The following is a 20,796-nucleotide window of genomic DNA, read 5'->3' as shown; positions in this document are numbered from 1 at the left end:
CCCCCAAAGCAGGAGGCACAGCCCCAGGACCACAGACCAGGGGATGTGACGGTCCAGTGGAAGGACGGGACTGTCACGTCCCTGTACACAGAGATGTCTGAGGAGGCCATATAGTGGCAGCTGAAGTCAGCCCATTTAGGCCTTGAGGGAGGTATCGGACTGTCTCAGTTCATAGGGGTGCAAGTTTAAAAATGCAGTTTAGCCTGGGGAAAGAAAAGGGTGAAACAAGAAAGCAGCAGAGTTGCGCCTGCAGGAGGGGCCCTGGGCTCCTGCCTGGCTGGTGTTCCCCCACTGCTCTCGGCTGCTTCCGCCCTTCCCTCCAGTGCCAGCTTCACCTCCTCCCTCAGGTGCTGCAAACAGGTGGGAGCTGAGCCAGGGAAGGAAGTGGGAAGCTTGGCCTGCAGTCAGCCAGGGAAAGCACCCTCACTTCCCATCAGGAAAACAGCAACACTGAGGCTGAGACATTTTTATTCTTTTCAGAATCCTCTTTATTAAAATACTTTGCAAAGTGGTTGATCAAAATGCCATATTGCATCTCTCTGTCGGTAAGGTCATATATATATATATTTATATGGCTATATGTACAAATATACACATGGATATTTTACTCTGCAAAGGAACTGCAACTCCAGGGAGAAGCAGAACATTTAACCTGATAGAGCACCTGAAACCAAATACCCAGCCCTTGACCCTGGCTCGGGCACAGGTAGAGCCTGGTCTGCTCCAGGATTCCCTTTGTGTCCTTCACTGGGAACATGTAGAAGCCATGAAATAATTTAGGACATTGTTGGAAATACATCAGTCTTTTAAACAAAGGCTTTTCAGACCATGTCCTTGTCAGCAAAGCGTCTCCTTGCAAAGCCTTTGGAAAGGGATGCTATAGTGTAAAAAGTTGATTAAAAAAGCAGCAATTTTGGTGTGACTAAGCTTGATGTGTGGGTATCAGTTTCAGGCTACCTGAGACCTTTAAACGGCTGAAACAGTACCTGCACCTTTTTTATCTGGATTAAAAAAAAAATAAAAAAATTCCTCATACTTATTGCTTAGTTGGGGGCTTGTGGGATGAACGAGATGGGTGCTTCCATGCTGGATTAATGATTAATTCCCCTTCCTGGGCTCCTGTAGCTGTGTGCCAAGTGCCCAAGCTGGCTGGTGGCCGTGGGGCCGGCCCTTGCCCTCCCAATGGGATCCACAGCTCCAGCTCCTCTGGGAGCTGCTGCATCCTCACAGAAAACTGAGCTGGCCCTAGTGCCAGTGGCAGGACAGGGTGCAAACACCACAGCAGCACTGGGCAGGGGCAGGCAGAGCGATGCCACGGCCCCTGTCAGACCCTTGGCACTCTGCCTGCTCACCAGGTTGCCACTGCTGGCATTGCCCCAGCATGGAGACTGAGGCCACCGTCTGCCAGCGGCTGCTGCAATGCCTGAGTGCATCATGGAAGGTCTCAGCCCCCTCAGCCCTGGGGGGATGGATGAGGGTTCTCTCTCCTCCCTCTCTGCAGCCCACAGGGATGTGTCCTAAAATATCTTGAAGCCTTTCAGCAAGGTGAGCGTGGGAGCCTTCCTTTTGCTTTGAGCCCGCGAGGACTTGACGGTGACCAGCTTGGCCTGGGCCACCGAGGGGATCTCCTTGTAGTTGACGGTGGAGAGGGTGTTGAAGGTGCAGGTGGCCAAGCTGTGGTGGGTGGGCAGGACCACTGGCGTGGCCACGGGTGGGCAGGGGCGCTCCTCGGAGATGAAGAGTGGCCGCGCGGGCAGGTTCCACTCCGCCTGGCGCCGCACCTCCCGCACGGCCTCGTGGAAGACGTGCTGCACGCGAGCGAAGTCCTGGCACGCCGACACCTCATGGAAGAGGCACCCGAACCTGCTGGCAAGGGACATCCCTTCTGCTGAGGGCACCTGCCTGGCAAGAGGGGAGGGATGAGTGCAGGATCCCTTGGGGCATGGCAGCCACCTGAAAATTGTGCAGGTAACAGATCCCGCATCCCACGCCTCCTTCCTGAAGAGCACCAAGGTAGCATCTGCCCATCCCTTCCCTGGGACAAGCAGGTTCATGAATCCAAAAGGGTTTTGCCTTTCCCAAAATCCCACAGTAATGGTCTCTTTGTGTCCATGGGGAATCACCCAGCTTCCCCTGCATTCCAGGAACCCAGGGGTGGGTGTGATGACAGTGCACCGGGAAGCAGGGAGGAGGAGATGGGGCAGGCCCTTGCTGTGGGGGGGGGGTGACACCTCCATCCTGGGAGCACAGGGGTTCCAGCAATGCACGTGAATCCGGGACCCGTGGGACCACAGAGCAGCACAAAAGGCCAGAAAAACATACTGGGCACATCCAGTCCTGGCAGTGGGGCTGGAATTAGAGGGCTCCAGGGAAAGGAAGGGCATGTCCAGAGGGGCTCCTCTGGCTCAAGCCCTTCCAGGGATGGTGACGCTGCCTCACCACTCAGCCAAAAAACATCCTACTGAAAATACCAATGGGCTCAAAATAAACACATCAGCCCTCAGGCAGGAGAGCCGAAACTTCGGAGATGTGGGAGGATGTTGTAAATACTAATGGGGGTGGAAATACCCCTAAAGAAATCAGATTTGAGTTTTGCATCCCAGCTGGAGGGATGGGGATCTGTGAGCACTCTCCCACGGGGAACTGGCAGCCTTACCACGTGCCCGGTACCTGTACTGCTCCATGTCCAGCTTGTTTCCCAGCAGGAGCACGGGGCAGCGGCGCTGGCAGCCCCGCGCGTGCAGGGCGAGCACCTCGAGGTAGCGCTGGCAGCCCTCGAAGCTCCTCCTGTTGTCGATGCTGTAGACAACGAGGAAGGCGCTGGCCCAGCACAGGTAACGCTCGCAGTTCCCGGGGCCGTCCTGGGGGTGAGAGGAGCGGCTGAGCTGCAGCCCAGTCATGGTCCAGCTGTGGTCCTGCTGGTCATCACCCCCCAATGCCTTACCTGGTCAGCAGTGTCCATCACCTTCAGGAGCACGGGCTGCTGGTCCACCAGCTCCTCTGAGGAGTAGGTGTCCTCTGCAAGAAGAAGGGTGGTTGTGAGGATGGGCTGGCACAACCTGTCTTCATCAAAGCCAAGCAAAGCCCAGGATGCTTGGGACACCGTGGAAAAATTCCAGCCTTGACGAGGAGCATCCTCCACCAATGCCTCCTACCTTACTCCTGCCTGAGACAACATTATTTTAGGGGACTGGTGGTGATGTTGCTGGGCAAGCCTGGCTAGGAGCGCTTATTTCTCCCCACGTGCTGCAAGTGTGGGCTCCCACAGGAGAAGGAGGGAGGGGAAGGAGCTTGGCACAACAATTGCTGCACCCAGGGCTTGGCCCTTATCTAAAAGCCATGGCCTGATGAGATAAAGCGAGCTGAGGGCTTGACATACGGCTGTTTCCCAATAAATCAAGCGAGAGGAGCAGTCCTTTCTTTGGGAAGGAGGGCAGGCAGTGTGAGCTGTTGAGCTATTCCCCCAGGAGAAAGATGATTTCTTTGGGCCAGCTTTTAACGGATGTGTTTCGGAAAGATTTTGACATGGGAAGATTAAACCACATTCCCAAAAATATCCGAGGAAGAAAGGATTTATCCTTCTTTCTAAGAGTCACTGAATTATTAGGGGCTGGAGTTGGTTCCTGGACAAGGTCCATATTTCCCTAATGTCCCCAATAAATCATTTATGGTTCTTCCCCACGGCCTGGAGTCAGGCCTAGGAAAATAGTTATTAATTACTCAAATGAGTGGAAAAAAAATGCCCAGAACTTCTCACTGCAAAACTCAGCCCCAGGGTCACCTGCTGTGCACCCGTCCTCATTCCCTCAGCCTTTTCCCTGCCCAACAGACATGAGATGCTCCTCAAAGAGCCCCAAGAATTCAGCTTTTGCTTTTTTGGGGGCAATGCAAGGAGCCAGCTTTCCCCATGGGAAGTGCCCCTGGAGAGGGCACTGCTTTCACCCCTGTTTTCATGATGACTTGGGGTCAAATCCAGCCCTTCTTGTTGTTTTTATATCATTTTGGGTGGGTTGTTTTTTTCTTTCCCCTTACGTGCCACATCCATGGGAAACGTGGGAGATGGGAAGGATGCTCCGTGGGATGAGAAGGCGCCTTACCCAAGTTGGGATCATATTCACTGATGAACCTCTTGGTTAGAAACTTCACGGTCAGAGCTGCAGGAGGTGAAAGAGGCAGGTGAGGGAGGTGTCCCCGGCAGCTCCCCGATCCCTGCCCTGCCCGTGGCTGCGGGTGCCCGTCTCACCTGACTTGCCGGCCCCTCTGCACCCCAGGATGGCCACGTTGCACTCGGGGAGGGGACTCTGGGGCGGCCGCTCACTGCTGGTTCGGGGTTTGCCGAACATCGAGGACATCCTCGGTCCTGCGGGAGAGAGCGGGGAGACGTGGAGCACCCGCTGCCATTGCGGACGGGGACCTTCTCACTGCCTGGCTTGTGGGTGCCCCAGCCTGGGGGAGAGAAGGGCTCAGCAGCACCAGGGTGGGAGATCCCCTCTCTTCCATCCGTATCCTGGAGCCAGGCTGGCTGGCATCCTCATCCCACGGTGGCGGACAGCACCCACCCAAAGAGAAGGATCCCCCCAGCCCTCTACCGATCCATCACACCCCAGAAAAAGAAGACAAACGCAGTCCCCCACCTCAAAACACACAGCCGAAAGGGTCGCGGAGTTCTCCGTGAGCGCGGGGCCGGGACAGCAGCGGCCCCTGCTCGGCCGGGGCTGCGATGAATGAGGCAGGCGGAGGCGAGCGCGGCTCCCGCTGCTCGGGCTCCGGCCAAACTCCTTGTAAGGAAAGCTGCCACGCCGCGGGGCTGGACACGCTGTCCCGGCCACCCCGAGGACGGACCCCCGGCAGAACACACGCCGGCACCCCGAGCTCCCCCGGCTTCGGGCAGGGACCCCCGAGACCGAGACCTGCCGTGCCTCGGCTGGGTGGCCACCTCGCCACGTCCCGGCACCTTCTTGAGCCCTCAGCTCCTCGCCGTGCCCCCAGCAAGGCCAAGCCTGGTCTCTGTGTCCTGGCTGAGGCCGGCGCACTCATCACACCGGCAGGCGGGAGCAGCACCGGAGCTGCCTGTGCAGCCACCCTGCCCGCCCGGCTCCTTCGGATGCAATTAATCACAGACACCTTCTGCTGCCGGCAGAGGCTTTCGAGGGAGAAAAATGCCCTTTTCCCACCCAAAAGACTCAGTCCCAAGAGGAAAAAGGGGGTCCGGGGAGGACTCACCAGTGCTCGCACCAATCCATCAGCCGGCACCCAGTGGCTCTGAGCCTGAGTAGGTGGCGGAGGCTGAAGTCAGCGTTGTCATGGTGATCACAGACATTTGGGATAGGGCTCAATGCCCGGGACCACAGGATACGGCCCCTGGGCCGGCCCCGAGGGACTGCGGAGGGGCCACAGCCGGGGCTGGGGCGCGAAGGCTGCTCCATGGCCATGCGGGGCTGCTGCGCCCTTGGGAATATTGCCCGTTAATACACGCAGGATATTTTTAAACCCTCCCAAAATAGTCTGGGAGTGTGGAAGTGCCTGCAAGCCCCAAGGATGGGGAGGATGGGGATCACAGGGGTAACTCCCCTGTGGGAAGCAGAGCCCCTCCGAGCACCCTTTACCCTAGACCATGTTCGGTCACAGGTCTAGGGTGCTTAAAAGCAAATGGAACAAAATATTTTAAGCTGGGTATCTATGAGGATCAATGACAGAGGTGCAAGTGCAAAACTCTCCCATTCTCCCCTAAACTCAGATTTTTGGGGGAACCTGCTTGCAGCCATGACCCTGAGGCAACAGCTTTGCCCTGATGCACTGCCTGGAAAGTTCCCAGCTGCTGGGATGAGGGGGTTAAGGAGGGAACAAAAAATAGACCTTCAGCGGGATGAGCTGCTCAGGTTAAATTATTCATCATAACAAAACACCAGCTGCAAACTAATCATGGGTAGTGATGGGGAGATCCAGAAAGGAGCCCCCAAGTAAGCCCTGTTGTCAGCCTTCCTTGGCACCCCCCGGCGGAGCTGAAATGGGATTTCTAGCCAGAAAAAGCTGTGATTAGCACACAAACAAGTGATGTGCCACAAATAACACTTTTCCTCACTCTGTGTCAGTAAACAGGGGTTTAGCTCTTCCCACAGCCAGGTATTATAGGGAGCTGGACAAGCCCTGAGGCCAGAGGGGAGGATTTTTTAGTGAGAAGAGGTTGCTGTACTTCCCTTTTCTCACCGTGAAATCCCCAGGTGAAGCACAGACTGGCTTACGGCTCCTTGCAGCCGGGATGGATGTTGCAGATGCTACTGCCATGAGGAGGGTCACAAAGGAAGGTTCCTCCCCGCTTGAGGAACAGTCAAGCCCCTTTCCCATGGCTGAGCTGGGTGGCAATGAGATTTGCTGATGTTGTTTACCCCCCTGGGCTGTAAACTCCACATTTTAAAGAAAAAAAATATATATAGTGTGGCCAGATGCTCTTCCCAGCCACGCAAGTGTGCTGCTCTCCCCAGGTTGGGGACTACTCCTTAGGGCATCACAAGGAGGATGTCTGAGAGTGGAGAGAGCAAAACCTGGTTTCTCCTGAGTGGCTGGGCATACTCCACGGGATGATCCAGGCACCTCTGCCGTGCCCAGCACTGGCTGGTGACACTGGAACCCTGCCTGAGTCTGGGGGGGCAGCTGAGCCTGGCGGATGCCTTTGAAGGGCCCCGGTCACGAGCTCAGCTATCTTTAGCCCAAGGTATTTATATTACAAGGCCGCCGGGCAGTGCAGCAACAGCATCGAAGGCTGGAGAAGGCCGGAGGGCGCTGTGCCGGGGCACGGAGGGGCATTGGCTGCTCCCCCACCCCTGAGGGCTGCTGAGATCCTGGGTGAGGATGACCCCAGAAGAGGAAGGTTCCCAGGCAGGGCCCCCGGAGCAGGTGCGTATCCGGGTGGAGGAGCAGTCATTCTCGGTGGAGAAGGCCTTGCTGGTGGAGAGCAGTGAGTACTTCCGTGCCCTCTTCCGCTCGGGCATGAGGGAGAGCACGCAGGAGGAGATCGGGCTGGGGGAGCTGAGCGCAGCCGGGTTCCTCGCCATGCTGCGGGTGCTGGCGGGCGAGAGGCCCGTCCTTGGCAGTGAGGAGACCTTCCAGGCAGTGGAATGTGCTGCCTTCCTGCAGGTGAAACCCTTGGCTAAGTACTTGATCCACTCCATCAACTCTGACAACTGCATCCTGCTGTACCAAGCCGCTGCCATATTCGGCCTCCTGGATCTCTTCCACTGCGCTGCACTCTACATCAGGGACAGCTACGCTGAGCTGGAGGAGTACCTGGACTGCCTCCCTGATGACCTGCTGGCCTATGTGGAAGCCCTCCTACCCAGCACCTTTGTGGCAGTGGGAGCCCACACGCCCACCTTCGAGTTCTTGGAGGACCTCTCCAGGACCATCTGCTACCTGGATGAGGAGACCAACACATGGAGGACCCTCTCCTGCCTTCCCCTGAGTGCCAGCACATTCCTAGCCGGCATGGCGACCATGGATAACAAGATCTATATCGTAGGTGGTGTCTACGGGGCCAACAAGCAGGTGGTGGAGAGCAGCTTCTGCTACGATGCTGATGCCAACGCCTGGAGCGAGTTCCCCAGCCCTCACCAGCTGCGTTACGATGTCAGGCTGGTGGGCCACGAGGGCTACCTCTACGCCATCGGCGGCGAGTACGAGAAGATCTCGCTCAAGTCCGTGGAGAGGTACGACCTGGCCTCCAGCACCTGGACGTTCGTCTCCGACCTGCCGCAACCCAGCACGGCAGCACCCTGTGCCCAAGCCTTGGGGCAGATCTTCGTTTGCTTGTGGCAGCCACTGGACACCACTGTCATCTACGAATATGAAACCCAGCAAGATGCGTGGCTTCCCGTCACTGAGCTCAAGCGGCACCAGAGCTACGGGCACTGCATGGTGGCCCACCGCGACAACCTCTACGTCATGCGCAACGGCCCCTACGATGACTTCTTGCGTTGCGTCATCGACTGCTTCAACCTGACGTCGCGGCAGTGGAGCGCCCTGCCCGGGCAGTTCATGAACAGCAAGGGAGCTCTCTTCACCGCTGTCGTCAAGGGTGACACCATCTACACCGTCAACAAGATGTTGACGCTCCTCTACTCCGTGGAAGAGGAGACCTGGAAGCAGAAGAAGGAGCGGGCGGGTTTCCCACGCAGTGGCTCCCTGCAGACCTTCCTCCTGCGGCTGCCAAGACGTGACCATGACATCGCGACGTAGCTGGTCCCCCATGTCAGGATGCTCTCCTTGCACATGGCCTCAGCTCTGCACTCCCTGCACCCTCTGGGCACCTCCACGGAGCGGTGCTTAGGTCCAGGGATGCATCATGTTGGACCTTAGAAGTGACATTAGATGCTGCCAGAGGGGAAAGGCAGCTGCTGTCTGCCTCTTCCTGCCCTGCATGGGCACAAAGTCCTGTCAGCCATGAGCTCACAAGCCAGCTGTGTGCAGGACATTGTGGCTTCTGCAGAGGACAGATACCACAGATATGCAAACGTGGGATTTATTTATTCTGATTGCACTCTGAGGGCGTGCAGCATTCCACCTCCTCTCTGCCTTGATGAGAAATCATTCATTACATGCCAGAATTAAAAGGAAAGCTGTAGAAAAGCTTCTCATTACTGTGTTTTTCATTACTCTTGGGCTTGGGGTTTTTTCTCCTGTGTTTCTGAAAGAATATACCTCCTAACGGGGTATCTGTGTCAGGACTCGCTTCTGCCCTGAATGCTTTTTCAGCTGCAGCTCAGTTTCAGAGCCTCTGCGTGGGAGTGCAGTTCCCACAAAGCCCCGCACTCCCCTGGGAATTCTCTGTGGCTGCAGCAGGGTCCTGGGAGGAGGAGGGGACATGGGGGATGAAGGAAAGCAGCTCCTGGGCATCAGGTGCTCAATGTGCCGAGGGTTTTCTGGGACCTGGGAACCATCAATCACTCCCCAGGCCCCAGCACAGACCCAACGGGGTGGCAAGTGCTGGCTCTCGCCAGAGACTTGCATGAGCCAAGTCAGGGTCTTTTGAGGACATGGCAAAGCTTGGAAGTATAGAGAGTGCCACAAGGGAATGAGGGGGAGGGAGCCATTACATGGTGATACCAGGCTTGCAGAGCTCCACAGCCAGAGGAGCTGTTCACATTAGATCCCACCGACTGGTGTCGAGGGTTCACAGCCCTCAACGCCAGCTCTGGAGATAACTGGGGAGCGCAGAGCTCCCCTTTGTGACCACAGGGACTGGGGCAACAGCAAACCCAGACCCTGGCTCAGCTGGTTTCCCATCCATGGGGCAGACTTTGGGCTGCCTCTGCTGCCCAGGCCAGGAGAGAGCGGAAGGGATACCAGCTGGGATGCCTCAAATACCTCCGCTGCTGATCCTCGCCAAGTTCTCAGCATTTTCAAAACAGTTCCCGCATTTGAGAATAAACCCACTCAATGCAACTGCAAACCAAAACAATCCAGAAAACCCCAGCTTGCACCCACAGCCAGATGGAAAACCACTGGATGTGTCTTGTCCCCATTTGCTCTCTGCCCCTGGGCCAGGCCACCACCCCGATGTCACCCGTGAGGAGACTGCTGCCGGTGGAGCTGCAGGTCTGGTGGTGGCACGGAGGAGGCAGGGGACACTGACAGATCTGTCCCAGCTCTGCACCGTGGGCACTGTGAGCTGAGCACCACTGCAGTCCCCAGGTGGAATGTTACAGCAACCTATCAAATCAAACCCTTGTCCCCTTCCCAGACAAAGCCAATTAACATTTCACATTGTCTTCTCCTGACAGCAGCACATGGAAAAACATTGCTTTAAAACAATTTTAAGTTGAACAAACAGCTTAAACATCCATTAAAATGAAGTTAAAATAATTCTGTTACTAAAATATTTATGTTGGGCTCCTGTGGCCAACCCTGGATCACAGAACTTGGCAGGCTCACCCCTCCCCTCCAGCTCTGACACCAAGCGACACAACCTCCTCCCCACTTCTACATGCTGCTTCTTGACAGTTCAGGGGTTTACAAAGATATTTGTCAACAAAATGCAAAAGGTTTTAAGATTTTAAGTGTAGCACTTGAGGGAAAGTGTGAGTCTTGACAGGCAGTTGAGTATGGCACGGATGCTCCCAGGAGCCATTTGTTGCATCCATCAATCCAGACTGTGATCCAGAAAGTAACACAAGATAATTTTAGGGGTAAAGGGAGGAAAAAAGATACATTTCTTACCTCTGCAAGAAATGATCCAAGATCCAGGACCAAGCAAACCACTAAGGAGGGTGAGAAGCTGTTCGCCTTTGCAGAGTGAGTTGGCACAATGCTGCCAGTATGCTTTGCTCCAGCAGAATTCAGCACAGCACCCTTATCTTCCCCTTTCCATCTTCACGGTGTTCACTCCTCCAAAGATCACAGTTGGAGGCGACGCGATCTGCCCTAACCACAGTTTAACCTTTTGCAAGTCTCATTTTTAAGGTGACATCATCTTGGCAAGGGGGAATGTAAGGAAAAGCTGTCTGTAGATGGACTTGCCTTATAAGGGCTGTATCAAAAATAAAAGCTTGTATAACCAAGGGAAAGCAGAAGGAAAAACAGGGCTGGGAGTTCCAAGAGGAGCCTGCAAGCTCCCCACAAATATCTCCCTAGGACATACAGGGTGCCACATTTTCCATTTCAATGCTATTAAAGAAAAGCAGAAATAAAGCATCCTTGGGGATGGAAGGGTCAACTCCCCCAAAACCTGGATGCCAAGTTCCCTTGTTGCATCCAGGCAAGAATGAAGGCGGCCATGGAGAGCTGTACCTTCCTGATGTTGTCTGGCACCCACCTGGAGATCCAGGGAGAAGGGACATAGTGTTTTACCTTGATGGCAGCACGTTGCACTGGGAGATTGTTTGGAAGGGTACAATGGAAAATGGTACTAATACAACTAAGGATTTTCTCTGCTGGGTTGTGCCAGTTGGCATCCTGACAGAAAAAGACAAACATATTGCAGAAGAACGCCCCCAAGCATCTTTACTCAAAGAAATTACATCTGTATCTAATTCACAGGAAAATAATATACTTTATGTGAAAACACTGTTCACGGTTCCACTGCCAAGCCAAGACACACATCCTGTACAGTGATCTGAATCTCCCATTCTCTGTCCTTCAGTTATATACAGAAATTCCCTTGAGCATCCAGATGTTCCTGATGCTGACAGTCATGCTTCACTTCATTTGGAGCCACTATCTTCACAGTTTAGGGAAGCATCCCCTGAATTTTTCTGATTTGGGCAGAGCATGAGTGCAATGAGCAGTTCCCCATCTTTTATGTTCTGATTTCATGAAGCTGTCTGAGGACAAACCTTTGCCTCCACCGTTTTTCATTGCACCGGATAAACCATGTATTTCAGAGCAAGGGCAGCTTGTTTTCTTTCTTTACCCACATGGAACTGTGTATTTTCCTCACATTTCTGGTTTAAAAGAAGCTAATGCCATCAAAGGACATTTCAATTACTATATTCAACCATGACTAAGTCGGCTGAGACTCTTCCCAAGCCAGGACCAACACATGTTCCTGCATGAGCCTTCAGATTTTAGGAAAACAATTTCTTCTGTAGATTTACATAATCTTTTAAGAATCCCCGTTTGATTGTAGCTGAAAACATGACACCCATCACCCTAGGTGGAGGGAGAACACTGGTTTGGGTTTTGCAAAAATCTAAGCCGAAGGCGGTTTGGATCTTCTTTCATCTAATCTGAACAGCTGAGATGATCAAGGGATGTGTGGGTGAGGAGATAAACATTCCTGCTATGCAGTCGGTGCCTGAATGACAAACACTGTTATGCTGGATGTCCATAAAATAAGACACCAAGGCAGAGCTGTGAAGTTGTGTGTCTGGTGCTTCCAGGGGTGGGGATGGAGCAGCAGAATCACCTGAGTTCTTCTGGTCTGGTGGAGAGGGGAAGCTGTGACTGCCCCAGGATGCTGCTCAGTGGGTTTTCATCACGAGCTCTTCCAGCGCCCTCTCCCTCTGATTCCCACAAAGCAAAAGAACTTCTTTGATTTCATTTTGCTGGAAGCCCATATCATTAAACTGAGCCAACAGATGCAAGAATTCAGCTGCCTGGAGGAAGAAGGAGGAGAGAAGAATTATGTTACCATGGATGGATATATCGTGTGATTGCAGCAAAAGCAGTGCTGTGGGACAAGGCTGCAGCCAGAAGACCTGGCTGGGTTGTATCACCGTGACAGCAGATCGAGGGCACACATATCCCTGGTAGCATTGAAACTTCTTAAATAAGAAATATTTCATAAAGTCAGCCTCTAGCTTCACTATTCCTTATGACACTTATATCAAGTCCATGCAGTGTTTGCCTGCATTATGAAGAGAGAAGGGAATGGCAGTGAGCACAGCTGGAATTCATCTGTCCTGCTCCCTTTGCTCAGGCTGGGCCCCAGCACCAAACATCACCCGGAGATGTGTCCTTAATAAATAAACCCTTCCCTGACACTGAGACCCAGGCACCCTGCCACTGCCACTGCCCTCAGGGGCGGTGACATGGCAATGCTACAGGCATTGGAGATACAGCAATCCTACAGGCACTGGCTACCGGCAATCCTACAGGCATTAATGACACAGCAATCCTACAGGCTCTGGCTACTGGCAATCCTACAGGCATTAATGATACAGCAATCCTACAGGCACTGGCTACTGGCAATCCTACAGGCATTAATGACATGGCAATCCTACAGGCACTGGCTATCAGTAGGTCCTACAGGCATTGGTGACACAGCAATCCTACAGGCACTGGTGACCAGCAAACGCTGCCACCTCCCCAGGCTCTTCATTACCCCCAGGGGGAGTCTGATGGAGACGAATGCCCAGTTCTCCATGGTTCTCCTCCCTGGGGGTAGAAGGGAGAGCTGGCAGGGCAGGAGAGAGTGTGAGTGCTGGTGGGCTTGGGAAGGGATTCCCTGTGCGGGGGCTGAGTGAGCATCATGCTGCACAACAGGAGGAGAAGAAGGGCGGAGAGGAGTGAAGGAGCAGGTGTCCTCCCCCAGGGGTCCTCCAGTGGTGACACTGCCCTAGAGGTCTGGCCTTCCATGAGGCTGCAGGAGGGCCTGTGGAGGCAGAGGGAAGCGTGCAGCCCACGGTAAAAGAGAGCCTGGAGGACACAGCACAAAGGGCTGGGCTGTGCCATCCCATTCTGACCTTTTTCTCCGAGTACTGGAACATTTCCATGGCCTCCTCCACCTGCCCTTCCTCATAGCCCTGCTTCAGCAGCCGATCACAGGCACCCAGGTAGCTCAGGAACTGCAGAGGAAGACAGACAGGTTAATCCAGCCTTGCAGGCACAGGGAACAAGGCCAGTCAGGAGCCACCTCCCAGGGACACACCAGGAGCCACCACCATCTCGCCAGCTCCCATCCAATGCTCAGCCGGGGTGGTCTGTCTGTCTGCAGAATTCCCAGTGGGAGACAACATCTTGGTCCCCCTTCACCCTCCCAGGGTGGGAATGGGAACAAGGTGGAGAGAGGACAAGGGGGAAACCAAACATGTGAACATAAGAGATGCAGAGCCTGTCCCGGTGGGATGACTTTGCTCAGCTGACCCTGCATCCCTTTGATGCACTGGGGTTCAGGCACCTCTGGGTTTGATCCAGGCTCCAAGTGCAAAACCCACCCCAGGGGAGACCTGTGTGCTGTCATTACTGAAAGTAAACAGTTATTTTTGACTTTCCTCGTTTTTCTTGGAGTGCTGATAGCACAATTCCCAGCAGCATCTTTTAAATACCGCGAGAATCACTCAGTGTCCAAAAACATATGGGACAGGCAATAAGAAATGAGCTATATAATAGCAGGGGGAATAAAAACATCCCACAGGTCTCTCCAAAGCTTTTTCATCCAAGGAGAAGTTGATTCATTTTTCCCCAGATTCACCGAACACAGACCTCCACCCTCCCCAGCACTACCATAGACAAGGAGGAGGACTCAGTGAAAGGCCATAAAACATGAAAAGGACAAACAAAAAATCTCTCAAACGTTGAATTGATCTCTTTTGGCTGAAGAGCTGAGCAGGGATTTTCAGAAATGTCAGCCTTTTAAGGAGCCCAGTAACTCAGAAAGGAGACAGTCACTGGTCATTGGTGTTCCTCACTTCATGTTATGTCCCTTGTAACCAGGCTAATGACAACCCCAGATCATTGCTGTGTTTTCTTCTCCTCTTGTGGCAGAACAGCCACTCATGCACAGCATAGCACAGATAGTCCTGGCAGCCTGGTCAAGCCCAGCATAAAATCAGTGCCTTTGTCAACTCAATGTTTTTTATCACTAAAAATAATACATATATATATATCCTCTCAAGACTAAACAAGAAGAGGGTTTTTTTAAGTGATCTGCTGCAGCCTTGGTCATATCTCAGCTCACATGTATACTGAGGGCTCCATGGATCAATGATGCACTTTGAATTTGATCAGTGATCGTTAATCAGAATGCAATGGTGCCTTTTTGGCCATGATGTCCTACATGATGAACCTCTGGCACGCTGGGGCAACTAATCGTGCTTGAGCCTTTCAGAGAAGATTTTCCCACCAAAATTAGGAAAGCACTGCTTTCAAAGAAGGCTATAGAAGGCCTTGCCTTCTCCACTAGGGTGGGCTCTGCCAGTTTCACTTGACACTGCAACGAAGTTGAGCAATTTTTGGCTACCATCTGGTTCTTCCATCAATCCTCACAGTTGAAATAGACATTCTCACACATCAAAACCTCAGGTATCACCAGCAAGCAATAAAGAGCATAGGTCTTCTTTTTAACTTCCTGGAACACATTTTCCAGGAAGTTTTAGACTAATTTGGTCGTTTGGTACTTGTAAAAGATGCATGAAGGGTCAGGCTTTATCTTGGCTACATCGGGCATAAATGGGAAAGATGGGAACTGCTGTGAAGAAGACATGGCATAGAAGCCAGACCTTGTCTGTTGGTGCAGTAATCTCTCCTCCAAGGGAGTGGGAGTCCTGGTGTTTATACAGAAGGGAGCAGGCTGTACCCATTTCCACCCTTAATAAGATGCACTATTTCTTCATTTAGAAGCCAGCAGTTGCTACAAGACTCCCTCACATGGCTCTATGAAACAACACGGGCTGGGCTCTGCCCATCTCTCTGTGCCTTGATGAAACCTCTGTGGATTGAAGACACAAATCTTCCCTTCCCACCTCAGCTTGCCTGCAACTCCAGCGAGCCCTGGGGAGCTGGTCCAGCCAAGGAGGAAGCTGCAGGATAATTCAGCCACAGAGCATCTCCCAGGAGGGTGAGAGCTGGCACACAGAGCAGAGGCAGCTCCCAGGGGAATGGGAAGGAGACTGGCAGCTGGCAGCAGCTGCTTGGTGCTCTGCCTGCTCATGCCCTGCCAGGCTCCCTGGCTTGACAGCCCCATGGATATCCTTCCTGCTCAGCTGTGATTAAGACCCTTCTCTCTGCAAGAACTACTTGGATAATTTAGCCCTAAAAATCCAGCTGGGATGGGCAGGTCCAGCCCCAAGCTGCCTCCCTCAGGTCATGGATGCTCTGAGCCCACCTGGACCTTTCTGACAATCATCTGGACAAACAAAGACATTGGGAATAAGGATGCAGCACAGCAGGCAGGGATGTATTCACATACCAGGGGTAGGAAGAGGCTGAATGTTAAGTATTTTCAATAAATTTCAGGTTATTATACTGGGTTCCTCAGGAAAAGAGCTCTGGGACTCCACTGCAATGTTTGCATGGATTCCCTGCTTGCTCCAACACGGGCAAGTTGTGTTTTGGAGAGAGCCCAACCAAATCTCCAAGGTATTCCTACAGTGTCACTCTGACAGGATGAGCCATGGCAATAATCACATGAATCCAACAACTGGGAAAAATGATGTGCAAAAAGTTTCCATATATGGGGGCAAAATTTGTACCTCAAAAGGACATGAAGCTTCACACAACAGATTGAACAGATAACAAAGACAGCCGTGATGATGCGCTGAAAAGCTGAGGGCGACTCGCTGCTATTTTATTACAGCAAAAGTGTAATCTCATGGAAAATCCTGTCAGCTGTGGTCTGACACCAAAGTGGAAAGGCCAGGCCATCAAAAATCTACCCCAAAGAAGACAGCCATTCCTTCTGCCATGAAAATCAAGTTTTCCTTTACCAGAAGTTTCTCACAGTACTGTGCTAGCTCCACCAACCTGGCTTAAGCTTTGCCTTCCCGTCTTCTGGAGGGTGAGGATGGCTTTGTGGGTGGGGTAGCCCAGGGCTATGACGGGCTCGATGAGGTCTCGCTCCTCTTGGCTCAGTGCAGACAGCAGGTCAGCTGCAGAATCCGGCTGGGATCTGTGGCAGCTGAGAGGTCGTCCAGGTGTGGAGGCAGGAGGGAGGCAAGTGTAGGGGCTCAGGGACTGCAAGGAAAAAAACAGATGGTCTTATTGCTCCAGGTCATGGAATTAGGTGGAACAACCCAGAGTGAAGCAACGCTTCTGAATGCTGGTGGTTACCTTGATCTCTGCAGAAGAGAAAAATTCCCATACAATGAACATCCCATGGGAATCAAATGAGATTGGATTTAATTAAATCCAGGCTCAGCTATAGATACAGGTCAGAGAAGAGCGCTCAGGGTGGGTATTGTACAAATATGCATGGCATTTAATCCTGCCTTAATTACTCCATGTCAAATGCAACTGCATATAAATAACCTGGTCATTCATGTGTCTGATGGTTTTATTGCAGGTTTTCAGTAATTCATCTCTTAAATCTCTCAAGCAGCTGGATTAGATGCAATTTCTTAAAAGCAGGGTGCAATTCAGATTTAAGGTGACAGGGTATTATTTACTCCATCCTTTCACATCACTGTCTCTACCACTAAATGATCTGTATTTCTAGTAGGACTATGAAGTCCAAAGTTACCTAGAAAAGACGTAATGAGTGTAAGGGGACATTTCCCTATAAACCCTGATTATATCTGTTACAATGGGATAATGTAGCAAAAAGAGGACAAACCCCTCATATTTCACTCTTTTTTTAGTGCTTCAATTGAGAATCAGATTAGACCCTGCTTGGGGAAAACATGGATGTTTTGGACAGAGAAAGTAAAATGTGCACCCAGAAAGCTTCTTTCAACCACTGTGAAAAAATCAAATCCTTTCTTCACTTTTTGTGAAAACTTCAGCAATTCCTCATGGGTTCAGTGTTTCCAAAGCCCCATTTTGGTTCCTTTCTGCTGGCCAGCCCCCACCAAATGAGACCAATTCGATGCCCTCCACCTCCCTCCTTTCTCAGCAATGAACAAAGAGCCACCAAAGTAAGCTTCTCACCGGTACTGTGGGCTTGTGCTGCTTGATGGGAGGGATGGGTGTGGCTGTGGCTGGAGGAGTTGGCACAACTGTCCCCTGCTGGGACACGTCCAGATCTGGCCCGTACTTGACGCCACGGTTGGTGCCAGGGCACTGGGGGAGCAGCCGTGGCACCGGGATCCTCCTGCTCCCTGTGGCAGCTCTGTTCAAAGGATGCACCAAAGCAGCCAGCTTCCTCCTAGCAGCTTCCAGCTCGTTCTTCATGTTGTTAAATATCACCATGGATCTTCCCTGCTTGCTGGGGTCTGGGCTGGCTGGGCTGTGGACATTGTTCTCCAGCGAGGGCTCCAGCAAGCTGGGCGATGTCTTTGGTCGGGTCTGGTAAAAGCCGGGTCGTGAAGACACACTTCTCGCAGAGCTTCTCCTCCTGGAGAGGATCGTTTCATCCTTGTCATTCTCTTCCCAAGAGGTTGAGGAGTACTCATCATCCGAGTACTCACCCTCATCTGAGAGCCAGGTGTCACTCTCAGTGTCGGACAGGACCGCCCTGCCCTTGGCGTGCCCGTAGGAGCTCAGGCTGATGGAGCGCCGCACCGCCCCGTCCCGACCCCGTCCCCCGTAGCTGTCGGCGGGGTCCACCAGCAGCAGCCAGCATGGAGGAGCCGTGGGGACGACTTCGGAGGTGACTCGATGGCGGGAGATTTGCTGCTGAGAGGCCACCTCCACCCAGTAGAGCACTTTCCTTTCCAGTGAGAAGTCGTGCTGCGGAAGAGCGAGAGGCAACTGGTGAGGACGTGAAACCGGACCACGTGGAATGGGCTCCATCAGGGATTTTGAGGGCTTCAGTCTTCCTGTCTCAGCTCCTATTTCTATGAGGATTAGGGCTGGCTGTAGGATTGGGCAGTGCCAGCCTCATCTCTATAGGGAATCCCTGAATTTATACTTGAAAACAATCTATGTATGAAGTCATTACTATTGTGAATTCTTTGGAAAAGCGTTTTATGCTTGAAGGTGTTTGCGTCATTTTGACTGTGGAAGGCAGGAGTGTGCAGACATCCCAATTTTAGGCAGCTGCAGACAGGCACCACATCCAGCCCCAGGCTGCCTCCAGCACGGTGGCAGAGTTTGTTCGTGGCTCTCATTAGCAGTGCTTGGCAGAGCCACTTCAGGGGCTCAGAAGCCACCAAGAGGGGAGATGCCACCTCGGGCAGAAGCAGAACCAGCCATGGGATTCTCCAGTGGCGCCAGGGTCTCGGCTGGTCCCCAAACAGAGTTGTCATTTCCACATAGTTCAGCTTAAAATATAAGTGTGTTTGTGACTGAAATCTGAGGGTTTTCCTGGAACAAACAAGCTTTGCCCGTCCCAGAGCTCTCCAAACAAGGTCTCCTCCTGACAGGCAGGCAAGTACATTCACAGCCCAGGAATGCTGTTTTTACTGTTCCTGCCACTTGGGTCAGCTGTGGACCAAATCAGCCTCCTTCAGGAAAACACCCTCACATCCCTCCATAAGGACCAGCAGCACAATGGCTTGGCTTTGGAGGGGAACATCAAAGCATCCCCAAATAGAGAGAAACATGGGGTGTGTATATATACATATATATATAAACATCATCTATACACTTCTAGCACAGGTAGTATTGCCTGCTTATAGCTGGTAGATTTATTGGTAAATATTTAATAAATGTTATTAATAAATATTATTAATAAAACTTTGTCCTCCTATCCCAGAAAAACCTAACTCTCCTGCTTGGAAAGGATTTTTAGAAAGCAACTCCAAACCAACCCCATCATCGCTGCCACACACCACAAACCAACCTCACCTCCTCCCAATACTGCTGCAAACCAGCCAGTGAAGAGGAGATCATGTTTCCGTTCCCTTCTTTCATGAGGACACTGCTGACATCCCTTTGAGCATCCCCCAGCGGTGACCCGAGTGTGAACTCACCATGGTGCTCATGAGGATGTCGGTGCAGTCAGGGACCTCAATGTCTGGGGCAGTGACTAAAGTGATTTCTCCCTCTGAGTCCCCACTGAGGCTCATGGCTGTCCGAAAGGGAACTTCATCCAGATAGTTCATTGCTGCTGCCTGATTTCTTGCTGCAGGAGGAAGGGAAACAGAAACTGTAAGAGGGAGGAGGACTAGCATCTCTTAAGTTGGCGGGGAAGGAGAGAAAGATGAGCTGTTTCAAGTGCCAGCTGGGTAAAAACAGATTGGGAAAATCTTAATTACTTACATCAGGAAGCTTTGTCTGAACTAACCTTTGCTATTCTCAGCTTGAGCCAGCAGGACTTGACCAAGCTTATGGCTTCCTTTGGCAGAGATCCTGAGCCTTTTTCTCCTCCATGCTTGCCCTGCTGTTTCCCATCCCTCCTGTCTCTCCCTCTTCCTCTGGTGCCATTGCAAGCTCCCTTCCCCAAGCTGGGGACGGACTGAGCACATTTTCCAGTTACAGAGGGAGAAGTCACAGCCAAGGAGGACACTTGCAGGTCTCCCCTGTCTGTACAGCCTGTGGTGACAGAGCTCATGCACACAGCCTTATGCTGCTAAGCCATCACAGGGAGCATCCTGAGGGAGCTGGGGTGAGGGGATCCCTTCAGGCATTGCAGCAGCTTACTGGGAGTCAGGCAAGAGGCCTGGTGCATCAGTCAAGCTTGGGAATCAGGAGGATGTCAAACAAGCTATTTTTGAGATTAGCTTTTAGGAACCCTGCATTCATTTTAAGTGTGGTGATGGTCTTAGATCAAGAATTGCAGGGGAGAGAAAAATTGCTGGTGAATTGGGAATGCTGTCAGGGAAAATATTACTGCAAGTGTCACCATCAGGTCTCTATAAATGTCTCAATTTACTAAAAAGCCATTACTTGCTGCATGAAGCCTTGAGCTTTCAGTTTCCCAATGATGACAGTGTAAAAAAATCACTTATTTTACAGATTATAAACTGTTAGGAGCTGGTAGCCAGTCTTACACCAAGTTCTGCTACTGGCAGCATGTGCGTAATCATCCCAAAGTCCTCAGCACCCATCCTCAGGTCACACAGTAAATATGTATGTGACATCCCTAAGTGCTTTTCCCAATTATTTTTTTCCTTTAAAAACAAACAGCTTCTATGACAACAAGGATAAACATTCCACTAAAGGAAACATACAGAAGAATATACACAAGGATGACAAAACCGCCTGTTTAAAGCAAAAATAAGAGTCTGTAATGGGAGATGGGGTTCAGGGTAGTTTCCTGTCTTGGGAAAGGACTCATGAAGAGCTTCCAGGCCACAGAGAGAGTGACATACACAATCAACGTTCACAATCACTCGGTGCACTTTGCCTGCTTACGCCAGGAGCCTTTAATACCCCTGCACATGGCCCCTAACGAGCTTTGTGCTCCTGCACATGTCCTGCCACTAACATGCAACACAGGCAACGTGTTGGGATCCCACATGGAGCCAGGCCATCTGCTCAGCTTAAGAGGGCTCAGCCTAAGGGACAATCCACGTCAGTGCTGACAAAGGTGACGCCTGAAAA

General features: G+C 52.2%; 3 protein-coding genes across 4 annotated transcripts; 1 reads left to right on the top strand and 2 right to left on the bottom strand.

Annotated features, from left to right (window-relative positions):
- Nucleotides 1-464: 464 nt before the first annotated feature.
- On the bottom strand, nt 465-10,354 carry RASL12 (RAS like family 12). 2 transcript variants are annotated; one of them, XM_040077445.2, is made up of 6 exons: nt 10,213-10,354; nt 4,244-4,360; nt 4,098-4,154; nt 2,945-3,018; nt 2,671-2,861; nt 465-1,902 (listed from the first exon to the last, which is right to left on the bottom strand). In XM_040077445.2, exons 2-6 carry the CDS (start codon nt 4,350-4,352, stop codon nt 1,518-1,520), a joined length of 816 nt encoding a protein of 271 aa, XP_039933379.1. In that variant the 5' UTR covers nt 4,353-4,360; nt 10,213-10,354; the 3' UTR covers nt 465-1,517. The 2 variants fall into 2 exon arrangements, with proteins under 2 accessions (XP_039933379.1, XP_039933378.1); XM_040077444.1 differs by lacking the exon at nt 10,213-10,354 and adding an exon at nt 5,224-5,376.
- On the top strand, nt 6,761-8,584 carry KBTBD13 (kelch repeat and BTB domain containing 13). Its single transcript, XM_040077439.2, has one exon. The coding sequence runs from the start codon at nt 6,850-6,852 to the stop codon at nt 8,230-8,232; it is 1,383 nt and encodes a 460-aa protein (XP_039933373.1). The 5' UTR covers nt 6,761-6,849; the 3' UTR covers nt 8,233-8,584.
- A 1,599-nt stretch (nt 10,355-11,953) lies between the features above and the next one.
- UBAP1L (ubiquitin associated protein 1 like) lies at nt 11,954-19,355 on the bottom strand. The gene is made up of 5 exons (XM_040077441.2): nt 19,224-19,355; nt 17,299-18,039; nt 16,177-16,386; nt 13,179-13,280; nt 11,954-12,089 (listed from the first exon to the last, which is right to left on the bottom strand). The coding sequence occupies exons 1-5, from the start codon at nt 19,353-19,355 to the stop codon at nt 11,955-11,957; spliced, it is 1,320 nt and encodes a 439-aa protein (XP_039933375.1). The 3' UTR covers nt 11,954.
- Between the last annotated feature and the right edge of the window lie 1,441 nt (nt 19,356-20,796).

Source organism: Hirundo rustica, chromosome 13, assembly GCF_015227805.2.
Source record: "Hirundo rustica isolate bHirRus1 chromosome 13, bHirRus1.pri.v3, whole genome shotgun sequence".
Classification (NCBI taxonomy): domain Eukaryota; kingdom Metazoa; phylum Chordata; class Aves; order Passeriformes; family Hirundinidae; genus Hirundo; species Hirundo rustica.
The sequence above is the reverse complement of the archived record's forward strand: the minus strand, read 5'-3'. Positions and strand labels throughout refer to the sequence as shown.